Source organism: Brachyistius frenatus, unplaced genomic scaffold (assembly GCF_029030835.1).
Source record: "Brachyistius frenatus isolate BFR_SWC_R1_liver_20210118 unplaced genomic scaffold, ASM2903083v1 Contig_1, whole genome shotgun sequence".
NCBI lineage: Eukaryota > Metazoa > Chordata > Actinopteri > Embiotocidae > Brachyistius > Brachyistius frenatus.
In genome coordinates this window covers 5,704,476-5,717,393 of record NW_027210600.1, presented here as the reverse complement: position 1 = coordinate 5,717,393, position 12,918 = coordinate 5,704,476, and the positions used below count along the sequence as shown (strand labels likewise).

The window sequence follows — 12,918 nt, the reverse complement described above, 5'->3', positions numbered from 1 at the left end:
AATCTTTTCATTACTCAGATAATGAAAGTCATGAACTGGCTGTATAACTTCCAGCTATACTTTAGGTATATATTTAGCTGAAACCACACAGCCTACACCTTTGACTAATACAGACAAGCAAACTCCTTTGTGACTGATCTGAAATCAGTTATCTCTAATTTGTAAAGTTACAATAAAATATGGTGCCATTTATTGACTCATCGCTGCCATGTCTATATTTTGTTTTTTTCTTCCCTTTATTTTTCTCCATGATTTAGTAAATCATTCCTTGTTAATGGAGAGACGTGAATTTTTTTGATTACCGAGTTCTCTTAATTTGAAATGCTGTCTTGAAAGGATAGCAAATTAAGTTGCAAACTAATGCAGAGAGCCTTTGTACACCCATGCAATCTCTTTTCATTGAAGTTTTAAAATTGCCCAGCATGCGTTTGCCAAAGATAAATTCAGAAGATAACAGTGTGGCTAGTATGACCAATATTATTAACTTGTTCTCTGTCAATTAACTCTGTCTCTCTCAAGTTATTCATTAGAGCTAGACTGCTGTCTGTTTAGTTTCTTCTTCCTTGGGTAATTAATTCAGATCTTCTGCTTATTGATACTCCTTTTAACTTGAGCCATGCAGTACCTATATATAATTTCATTTTCAAATATAAGACTGCAAAGGATGTGACAAAGTGTAGGAAGATCCATGGATGATGAGCATGGTTTAATTTATACTTTTGATAAATGTTTTTGTTATTATTTCTCCATTCCAGCTCTGCCCAGCGCAGGGTCATCGAGGTCACATTGCAGACCACGTGAATGATATCAGGCAGAAGTTGGAAAAGTTTTATAATTTTAACCTTACTTGAAGCAAATGAAGAGGGGTTACACAGCTTGAATCTTCATCAGAACAAAATATTACCACACGCTGGTGCAGCTGTGAGGTTCAGTAAAAAACATGCAATTATGGTAATAATTCTGTATACATTCAAAATATTTGCATATATCACAGATGCAGGTGCAATCTCAAAACATTACATAATATATATTACACATACCATAATCAAAAAGTTACCAAATTACTTGTCCTTCTGTCGGATGAACTCGCAAATGTGTAAATCTTTAATTATACAGTTAAAATTAATAATTGTATAAAGACACGGTGAGCGGTTTGCAGTTGCATGTAATGGTGCAGCAATTTTTTTTCCTCTTCATATGGACTAAGTTAATTCTGTTGTGTGATGATAGTCCTTCCAGCGTCCTATTTTGTTAGCTTTTACATTTGATTCGATGCCATATACGGTTCACTCAGTTATTAAAATGAGATATATCTGCAGTTTTTGCAGGGGGTGAAACCCAAAGACCTTCCACAAGATCTTTCGAAATGAAAGCATTCATAAACACAATGTGATGCTGGTCGTCTGACAAACATAATTGATAGCATGCCATTTGAATGAACCATTGTGTGCGAGATATTTGTTTTCCCTTTCCTGCATTGTTAATGTTTTGGACCCACGCTTCAGTAACAATATTCATGTACACAAAAGCCCAAGGGTATCTTTTGTTATTGTTGTTTCCAACTGCCAAAGCTGAATCAGCCATTTCTGTGGATAAGTCTGAATTTATTATTTCGCAAGGATCACACTGCCATCTTTTTCTTAATGGAAATGAACTTTGAGGGCAAAAAAAAAAAAAAGAAGAAAGAAAAAATGTACTGAAGAATTAGACATTTTCATGTTGGGAATAAAACCCCAAAAACTATTCCACACAATCCGTGAATGTGTGTTTTAGCAAAAGTGTGTGGTGCCTTTGTAAACTATATTAGACGTAAGGAGTAGGTTTAATGAGTAAGTTTAGTACTTTAGTTGTGTTTGTAATTCCGCTTCGTTTTTATGATTTATTGTAAAAGGAGCAGGTGCTTTGTGCGTTTGTTTTCTTTTTTTTCATTTCGTTATTTAAGGTCATAGAAATCAGCCACATCCGAAACTCTCTTACTGAGTGTTACTGTTGAAAATGAGCCACTTTTCGAGAAACTCTTATTAAATTTCACAGCTTACCATGTAAGTAACCAATTTGTCTCCTATAAAAGTCGATTTAGGTCTCGTCAAGCATCTCAGTTGTATAAGCATAGATAGGGTGTCCTAAACGGCAGTCACTCCAGGGAGAAAATTTGATTGTAGCATTCATATTGTGCTGCCTTTTCTGCCATTTTGTCTGCAACACGAGATGGGATGATAACTACAGCTATGATATCAGAGAGGCTGTGAACAGGTGTGTGATTATGGCAAGCAGACTGTATGTAGGATGTTGTTGTTTTTTTTCCTGTCAGCATTTGAACAGAAGGAGGAGAAATGACATAAACACATGAGCTGTGCAAAACAACAGTACCAACTGTGTACAGGTGCAGAGCTGATTTGAATTCGCTCGACGTAGTAAACAGGTTTGCTTCAGCTAACTGTAATTGTTGTCAGCAAACTGATGGTTGGCATGGAGACATTTTTAACAACCACAAGGGCTGATTATTGGCAGAAACTTAAAATAAGAAGTGTTTTTATTTTTTTAATTTTTAACTGTGATTTGGAATCTGAATCTGGAATTTGCTGCCTCCCACTTCCCAAATTGCGCACACTCGCACACACACAGTTGTAGAGCACAACTCAGCCGAGTGGTGAGCAGCGATGTCAGCACCCTCCCAATCTGTGGAGAGCAGCTTCTGGGGCTGCACATGGCTGCGCTGTGACGGAGCAAGCGCTGCACGTTTCTGACAGCTCTGGCATCTCCCCACTCCTCATCTCATCTTCATCCTTCCTTCCCTCCAGGTTTTTTTTGTTGTTGTAAATGTTAACAGAGATCATGACACCAACACAACCAAAAGCTTACTAAGTGTGTCCATACTGCACCTATTAAAATGTTTCCAAAAGTGTATCTATGCATACCCCGGCGTTTTTAATCTTCTCTCCTCCGTAGTCCAGCCATTCACAGTTGCTTTCGTCTTTATACCTCTCTTTTTCCCACTACTTACTTTTTCTATCCCACGTTTTCCCCTCCTGATTATTATTTCTTACCATGCGGTCGCACGCTCTACTCTGCAAATCAGTCCTCTGCTGCTTTTTTAAGAAAATGTATTTTGTGTATCCATTTAACACAGGCTGCCAGTTTGTGATTGCCATCTGCCATCTGCTTGAGAGTAAAATAAATGTCTCTCACTCTCTTTTTCATTCATTCACATCCTGTTTCGCCGGTCTTGTGTGCGCACACGTGGCTTTCAAACAGATGTACAATGACAGCACTTGAAGAGGGCCGGTGAATTGGGCCAGCGAGCCACACGTGTCTCTTGTGCCCACCGGCGCCGGGTATTCCTCTCCTCTCTCCCTTTTTGTCTTCCATTTTTCCTGATCCATTTATCACAAACTCTGCAAGCTGTCGCAGTGGGGTGACAGGCGGCCCGTGCGAGCATTCCTTTTCAAATAGACATGGATGTCAGGAAGCTCATTGTTGTTCAGGACACGTCTGCTGAAGCACAGCGCTACAGCGGCTACACGTTACCAGTATTCCCCTCCCTTGCACCACCCTTCCTCCTTGTGTGGAGCCCTCTCATTCATTTGCCTCCAAATTGCTTTTCCTCCCTCCCTCACACTCCTGGAAAGCCGGAGTCCTCGCAAGATTTAAATGGCTGTTTTGGAGATGTTCCCCTAATATTGGTTTGGCCCAGAAAACCCAGCAGGTTCACCATGAGCAGCTCCAGTTGCTACCAGACTGAAATAGACTTCTCTCAGCTTCCCCTGGCATAAATTTAAGTTTTATGCTTTGTGTTTAGGAATTTTATGTCCGAATTCATATGTATCATAGGACAAAAGACAGCTTTATGACCCCCAGGGTTTATTCAGGCCCCTCCCAGAGGTGACGGACTTACTGCCCGGCACTGCTGAGTTAATGACACATCAATATGCCTTGGTTTCCTTTATGGATATCTTTGATTATGCAGTAAAAGTAAATGATTTCACTGAAGTCCACACTTTCTGACATCACACTCTCGTTTTTTTTATTTTTGACTGAGGAGGCCAAGGCAGGGTTTATGGCTGGATAGGTTGAGCAGTCATAGAGTCTTACCTCAGACTCTGTGAGGTGATAGACCTTCATAAATGTTTAGGCTCCTTAAAAATAAAATATATATATATATATATATATATATATATATATATATATATATGTATATATACATATATTTGTATACACCAAACTATAGGACTGGGAGAGGTTCCTGTGAGCTGTGAAAGACAAATTTGGATTTCTCTCAAACAAAAACAAAAAAATTGCTGCTTGGGGCTCATAACCCGCCATGACATCTATGATTTAAGGAAGCCACTGAATCAAAGGACAAATCAAAGTAACCCCACGAAAACCCTTTCAAATGATGAAAGTAATGAACTGGCGGTGTCTTCCAGCTATTCCTTAGTTAAGTCTTTAGCTGAAACAACACACCTTACATCTTTGATTAATACAGACAGGCACAAGCTCCTTCCTGACTGATCTTAAATCAGTTGTCTCTGATTATCACTGAATTGCTTACAGAAATTGATGTCTGTGCGATTGCGTGCAGACAGTGTTCATGTCTGTGCATGCACAGAAGAATGCAAATTTGCGAAAGTGCTAAAAGGGATTACATTATGATCCCAGAGAAAGGGGGGGAAAAGAAGCCGTGAGTGGAGCAGGGTTTGCAGTGAGTCAGCCCTGTAATTAAAGAGGAGCGATCAATCTGTACCACTGACCACACTACTTATGCCAAGTCCATCGAATGGCTGCAGTAAAGAGCTAATTTAGAACCATTAGGGACTGCCGAGTTTGCAAACAGCCCAGTAATGATGATGGCTGATTCAAGTTCAAGGCTTGGCCTCTGTATAAGTGTCAGACCTGGCAGGCAGAAGACAGGATCAGTGAAAGATCTCAGATGAAGAGAAAGAGCAAAATATCTATTTGTATCATTTTCTTCTCGTCATTCGTTTGTATTCAGTGGTGTTGGGTCATTGGTCATTTCTTCCCATTTCCTCAGTAAACAAAAAGACTGTCATCTGCCAGCAAACACAAAAGCACAAAAGTTTTCTGCTTTTTCACAACCATTTTCCAACTGCCCGTTTGCCTTGGTTAAAACCTTTTGCCGCCCCCTTTTAATGGTGGTGATCTCAACAAGATGCCAAAGGAGCAAGTTGGAGGCTCACTCATTTGTTAGTCATGCTAACTGTCTCCACACTCCTCGTAGGACCTCAAACACAATGAAGGGCAGAAAGACACAAAGGTTCGGACGCTGCGGGACGGAGGCAGTCAGGCATGTCCTTCATCTCCTTGTTGTGTTCACCGTTCACCCTCTGTTTTGCTGGCAAGCTCCCCTCCAGAGGGACATGACCTGAAAGTGTACCAAAGCAGTGTTCGCCTGTGTCTTCCTCTTCCATGTAGCTCCACTATGCATGAAATCATAAACTCCTCTTGCACTGTGCGCCCTGGCATCCCTCAATGGAAAACATAAGGCTGAATAATAGTAGACAAGTGAGACTATTAAAGGTCAAAGGCAGGCATATGGTGACATATTAAAACAGACTGCCAGGGTGTAACCACATTCATTATTTGTCACCTCTTGACCCCTCACACATATTTACAGACACTGATATCTGTTAATATGTGGAAAGGAGGAATATTTCCTCCGCGAAAAAGTGGAAAGCCTGTGATCTCACTTTCTCTGAATGTTCGGAGCGCTTTCAGCAATAACAGGGAAATCACCTCATTTGGATGTATTCAAGTCTGAGTCCTATCAGTCACATACTGTCAGACCTTCCTTTCTAATCTTCCCCTCTCCATATAAAACCTTTTATGGGTGCCTTATATGCTTGACATTTAATTAATGTTTCAGTCATGTGTGCAAGAGAGCACTGACAGCAAGCCAATAACACTGGATCTTTGCAATCAACTGTCACACTGCTATCGCTGAGCCTCACTCTTTTTCTTTTTTTTCCTTTAATGACAAATGGGAGAGCTGTCTGGAGAGTCCCTGCTCATAATGCTTTTCTCATGCTCCCTGTCTCATTTGCATACCGTGCAGTAGCTCTATTCTTAGCATAAGAATAAACTGATGTGCTCTTCTTGACCTTGTTTCCAATTGCTGATAAAGAACCAGGAGGTGACCACATTCTCACAAAGATTCTTCTTACTTGCCGAGATCAGCAGACTCTTGTCTGATCTGCTTGTGCTGACCTGAGATTCCTCTACCTCTCCCCAACCCTACGCATATTAATGAAGACCAGATGAAAGGGCGCCAGTCGGAATTAACACCGCATTTCAAACCCAAGCACATAACAGGAAGCAGTCAGTCTGAACTGTCTCTGAAATAGCAGATTTACTGGTCCAGTTGGTCAGAGTCAGAGTAGTCTGGTCTCATCAGAGTCCAGACTTCAGTGCTCCCACGCTGCTCTGATTCAGTCTTTACTCCCTGGAACTGTGTGGTGCTGATGGCTTTTTTCCGATAATTTGAACAAACAAACATTTTTCATGTTTTTTTAATTAATAATGCCATGCAATGCATAACATTAGTCATAAGAGAAAACGGCCAAAATGCCACCCCCATCTACTAATCAATCACAGCATGAAGACTAAGAGGAGTTTGTCTTTGACAAACTGAAGTGTAGTGTTACTGTTAACGTGCTGCCCCATTTGTCATTAAGCTACAAAGGTCACGTGACCAGTTTTGGTCAGCCTTTTAAATCGAGCGGCAACCAATAGTGACATAAGTTTGTGATCGGCCATTATGAAGCCTCAAGTTTGGATTTTGGCCACCGCCATCTTGCTAGTTTGTAGCAGTTTGGAGCCAGGAGTTACCATATTTGGACGAGCGGGGGATCTGACTCAATCCTGCCTGCCAACAAGGGGAACCTGACTGCACCACAGGCCTGTCAATCAAACAGACATGCCCTCAAATTCCAGCTTTTTGAGGTCTAATATCGAATTAATAATGGAATTATTTTCAGATGGATCACCAGTAAACTAATAAGAAAGAGTGACTTTAGCTAACAAAACCAACATGATTTGTGGGAAAAATGTATGGACTTCTTATTTCATGACAGAAGTTGAACAGGAGTCTACGGAGCGGAAGGCTGTTCGGAGCAAACCTCTAGTGGCACTCTGTGGTATTGCAGCTTAAGGCACTTCTGCATTGGCCTCATATTTCTGTCCCAGAAGCTACATCCACTTTCATATGTGTCTATGTTTTAGACTGAGTTTGTCACTGAGTGAGTGACAGTACAACTGGTCAGCCGAATGCCTCAACTTACTGTAGCCACCTCAAATTAACAGCTCTTGTTTCAAATTAAAGGTGTCTAGTGTTTCCTCCATGGTTTAGCCAAACACTAGATTTTGGCCTAATCGTGTTGCATGAGAGAAAATCTTCACCTTACAGCTGTTGTTTTAACGCTACAGCAAACACAGCTTGAGCACCTTTCATGTCAGAAATACAGCAGGAAGTCGTCTATGTGTTTAAAGCGCAATCAAAAAAACTCACAAAAACTTGCACCTGCACATGGACGAGTAGTTAGGAGCCACAGCAGAGCACAGTGTCATTAAGAAGTAGGAGATGCTTTGTCACCTGCACCTCTTAAAATAAAGGTTCACTGTAACTGCTCCTCGATTAATATCTGCAATATTAAAATTGATCTGCTGACAGCCATACCAAAAATGCACATTTCTGATTAACATGCGTACAGTAGTTAGTGCAACGATAAACAGTGAATTCTTTGTTAGTCCTTCACAATAAAACTAATCTCTGTTTCATTAGTGGAAAACTTTTCATTTGTGTCAGCATCAGCTGGAAATGTTTGGTTTGCATTAGCAATAACCAAACACGGCTCAGATGCAGCGTTGAGTGAGCAGTGAGGCTGACATTCATGTTCATGGTCCCTTGTTCTTCTCATCATAGTCACAATCAACACAACAGTCTGTCACTAACAATAAAAAATATTAAATAAAGAGGTAATTAGCGAATGTAAAAAACAAATGGCTATTGCTAAAAAAAATCTCAACCATAAATAGTATCAAAACTGTGGCTTGATTTAATGAACTTATCGTAGGATTATAACTTTGAAATAAAACCAGGGGTTTGGTTTGATCATTCAAAAAAACAGATTTAACTACATCAAACTAAAACTACATTAAGTAAAGTCATAACAAATGTTCCTGACAGTTATTTCATTTCAAGACTGAGCAACATAGAATAGAAACTTTTCTGGCCCCACAAGCTCACTTATGTCTGCCATAAAAGAGCACTTTCATTATTATTGTCATTAAATGTACAAAAGCATCCGAAATTACATTTTCTTTCTTTTCATTCGTCTTACGCGTGTTTGACAGGACAAATCTAACCCATAACAACCTTCCTTCCAATCATGATGCTATTGCAGGGGGATATGGCAGCTGCCTGCAGCCTTTGATTTCATCTTGCCCCAGATCTGCATTGTAATGAGCACTCAGGTCAATCAATAATTCACTGCCGTTTCACTTCTAAAAAAAAAAAAGGGAGAGAAAAAACAGATCAGCTCATGGGTAAAACTGGATTAGGACTTTGATCAGTGCCATTAGAAGCACATATAGCACTGTTGTGATGCTTTCATCTCTGTTGTATTTGTCAAAGTTCAAAGAAATAGAGGGGAGAAATGTACATCTCTGTGTCTGAGGGGGTTATACATTGACTGAATTCCATTTAATCCTGACATTTACATGTGTGCCGCATCTGCATTGGGTGATGACAGAGTTGATTGTTATTTAGAGAATCATGCTGTGACTTCTGCAAAGCTTTTCTCGCCTCTAACCCGCACCATTCGCTGAGTTCTCCATTAAGTACAGAGTAAATATATTTCTCACTGTGAAGTCATTACCTTCCATGATCGAGTGACAACAGATGTTGATTTTATTTTCTGAGGAAACCTAATTTGTATACAATAAACCAAAGTTTGGTCTCCTGTTGACACCATAAGTACACCCATTATAGTGGAACTAACTGTGTGCCAAGGTTAGCACCATGCTGTCAAATCCTTGCAGGTGCCATTTGTCATTACTTCAGTCTTATGTGGTTCATCATAGATTTTTAGTACCACCGTGTTGTGTGGATGCTGTCTAATCATCATAATAAGGCTGTGAATCACACAATCCATATTGGTTTCCTAGTAATATGCAGCCTCTTCATTATCACATGGCTAACACACTGGTTTCCTTCCTGTCTTCCCTCTCCTGTCTGCTTCAATAGTTCCCCCTGAAGACCCAGTCATCAGTGGCGGGCCAGTGGTGAGCCTGAGGGCCGGCGACCCTCTCAACCTGACCTGCCACGCCGACAACGCCAAACCTGCAGCCTCGATCATCTGGATCCGCAATGGAGAGGTCCTTAACGGGGCCATGTACTCCAAGGTAAGCATAGAGGTGTGTGTCATACCAAGTATGTAGACCGGCTGGGGACGGGTTGGTGGATGAGATGACGGGTTGCATTGTGGCTGTGCTTTCTCCGGTTTAGGGGTCTTCCACCCGTAGCTCGTGACCTACCAGCAGCGCACGGCCCGGTTCTGAGTTGATTGCGGAAGGTTCAAACAACATGCAACGTTTCCCAAACATAGAGTTGCTTGGGCCGGCCACTCGGGTATATTGACAGCCGCCATTTATGTCAATCCATTTTAGCATTTTGTATTTATTTATTTGCCAACCTGCCCGAGAAAACGACGCGATCAACTTTATGTATTAATGAGTGGACAATCTCAGCCCGCTCCTTTCACCTGTGTCTGCTCCGCACCGTGTCAGTGCAGCACAGAGCTCCGCCCTGAGTGAGACACATAGATCAGAGGATAGAAACACAGCAGAGACTCACACTGAGCTGGAAAGAAATGTGTGCTCATAATATAGGTAAATAACATAAATACAATCGTATTGGCTGGACAGCAACAGTAGGGCCAGACCTACAGTATAAAGCGAGTGTCTGTCACTGAGTGAGAGATCAAAGTTACACCGCAGCTAAGCTGAACATCGTGCCTTTTCAAATTTAAAGCCATCTAGTTTCTTACACGGTCCGGCCACATTAGGTTTTGACACTTTTCAAACCAGTTTGGCTACACACAATTTGCGTGCACTGCGGTGCTCATTAAGGGAACATTTGTATAGTCATACACACAGGAAATACCCCACTCTTCAATGTGCACACAGAAAAAAGCATGCACATGCTGTTGAATTTAGGCTGCGATACAAAATGTGTGAGTATCAATTTGTTATTGTTCACATATATAGAAGCTTATTCAGCTGGTTGGCGTGGAGCTCAGCTATGTGATTAAATATTACGAAACGTGAGTGTGTCTTGGACACTTTCATTTTGTCAAAGTAGCTCTCAGGGAAAAAGGTTGGAGACCCCTGCTCTAGACCATTTTTAAATGGAAAGAAATTAAGGTAGAAGGAATTTTTAAAAAAAAAACACATTACTTCACAGCTTTGCAGATATTGCTTAGCTGTAAATATCTACCAAAAAAAAGTGCTAAACTTAGCTAATCAGCACTTTGTCTGGTGAGTGTTGTCTGAGCATTCAGACTGCTGTTAAAAAAATCTAGGTTGTGTTTTGATTACTAAAAGATGTGCTGGCCTTTTAATTCTCCAGCCTACAAAATCAAGTCAGACAAGCAGATGGCGAGATCACGGCGCTATCAAGGACTGTGCGTCTCTCTCTGGTGTTTTGATCTCCTGCTTCGGTGGCATTTATCTTCCCAACCTGTGATAAGATCCACTACGTCACTTTCTGTGCTGGAATCCGCCTGAACCTTTTCACGGCGCTGTATGATTCTCCATGACAGATCGTGTCGTAGTACACGGCAGTCACTGTACACCAGCCTGGCGTTTGGATCACCTGACCCCATAGACTCTTGATTGACATTAGCCCTCAAGGCTAATCATGCATTCACCACTGTCATGTTCTATTTCCATTTAAACAAAAGATATAAAGAGACGGGGCACTTTAGAGTACTAACACCTCCCCCGCCTTCCCTCGCTCCCCGTGCTGCCTCGTCCCATTATCGGCTTTTTTCAAAGAGCAGATAAATGCCATTGATTGGAGTGAGGTACGGCACCAGGCCGTTTTGAATAAAGTGATTGCTGGAGGTGCCGTTTGCTAATGGTGGGCGGGGAGTGCTTCCTGCATTCACTTCCTCTCAGAGCGAAGGCAGATATGAGGACATTCTGTGCTGGTAGTTGATGGATGCTCACATGCCTGCGCTGAGCCCAAGTATATGCCTCTCCCCTCTTATCTCTATTGCCCAACATTAAAAAGCAATGGCTTCAATTAAAAGAAGATGACTCTTTTTTTGGGTCCGGAGAGCAGCGTGGGGACATTTTGTAAGCATAATCATCTGCTCCGATGGTCTTCTCATATCCCAGAGATGAAAAGGACTAATGTGAGCAGATGTGGTGGAGGAGTCTCAGAAATGGCTTCCCTGATGGTGTCATGTGTAATGATAATTCTGACCCAAAGATAATTTTCCACTGTAGGCCTCCAAACCTCATCTCTTTGACCCCATAGAAAACTATTTACTGGACCAGTGGTTAAAGAGAATGTTTGTGATTAAAGCTATCACTTGGCTTGTGTTACCATCGAAGAGAGTCACTGAAATGATACATTGCTTATCATTAGTGAGGGTAGCTTTCTAAAAACATAGCTGTAGTATATAATGGAGGAGGTAGCCCAAATAATTAAGAGGCAGAAGTAGGGTGAATGGTTCAAACCTCAAGACTTGCGAGTAAATTATTGAATAATGTTCTCTCTTCCTGAAAATGCTCCACTTCCATCTGCTCCAGTGGTACTGCTCAGTGGCAAACAGCAAAGGCCTGTTTGTAATGTGCAGCCTGCAGGTCTGAGCTGTGGTTTGGAGGTGTGCACGTTTGATACTTTTCTATTGGAACGGTACAACAAATCATTTGAAAAACATGATGCATTTCCCGACCAGAGTCATTTCCCCCAACGCGCTCCATATTTCTCTGAATGCTGCTGTGGCAAGGCGAGAGGTGAGCAGGAGACTGGGGAGTTATCTCAGTGTTAGGAGGTTTAAAAAAATAAATAAAAGAAAGTAGTAATGACATTTTTATGAGCCGTTCTAGCTTGTAAGAACAGAACAGTGCGTCTTTTTTATTATTATTATTATACACGCTCTCAGCTTCGCAGTAAAATCATGTCAGTGTTTAATGCCAGGTGAGAGTGCAAAAAAAAAAAAAGAAGTAAAAATGTTTTTCCAACCTTCTTTCCTAGAAATGTTCAAAGCAGCTGCTTGTTCTCTCTCTTACCTTCATTACTCAGGAGTTTTTGTGTAATTACAGCACTTTATTGCATTTTAATCATCGCACTCACTGAGTAATAGGTGAGAAACTATTTACAAATAAAGCAGCTAATTAAAATTTACGAGGGCAGTGTTTCATCTACTTTGTTTTCATTGAGACAGGTGTATTGTATACATAACAGTATATATAATGTAATCTTCTGTTCCAGGTTTAAATGATTTCAAAAGATTTTGGCAAGCCAATTTATTTATTTCTCCTTTGTTCACTATTCAAAATTAAAGGTGATCTATAGATGAGTTCAATTAATTGCTTTGAGCTAGTTTTGAAATTATCATTTTGAGTTAAGCAGTGTATCAATTCAAACAAAAGAAACCTTTTAGACCTCTGTGACCATGGTTTCAAAAAGAAGTCAGTTCTGCATGCATACAGTCCTGTAATAGTAAAGCAATTAACTCTTTTAGGTGCAGGAACCCTTGTGTGGTGCAGAATGTAAAGGGGCTGATTGAATATAACCTAAAGATACATTTGATTTCAAATCAAAGGGGAGTTGCCAGGGTTATCAGAATATTAATAATGTATAAATTAGCTTTTGCTTACATGGTGAAT

The 12,918-nt window shown here is 40.9% G+C and overlaps 1 protein-coding gene across 11 annotated transcripts in view; it reads left to right on the top strand.

Moving 5' to 3' along the window:
* The window catches only part of kirrel3b (kirre like nephrin family adhesion molecule 3b), a 156,264-nt gene that overhangs the window by 105,274 nt on the left and 38,072 nt on the right, over positions 1 to 12,918 (top strand). For 6 of the 11 annotated variants that reach the window (XM_069714436.1, XM_069714777.1, XM_069714687.1 and 3 more), the window contains one exon: positions 9,263 to 9,432. In XM_069714436.1, the coding sequence (XP_069570537.1) occupies positions 9,263 to 9,432 (170 nt within the window). The remainder of the gene's footprint in view (positions 1 to 9,262; positions 9,433 to 12,918) is intronic. The other 5 variants (XM_069715253.1, XM_069715174.1, XM_069714940.1 and 2 more) reach the window with 1 other exon arrangement.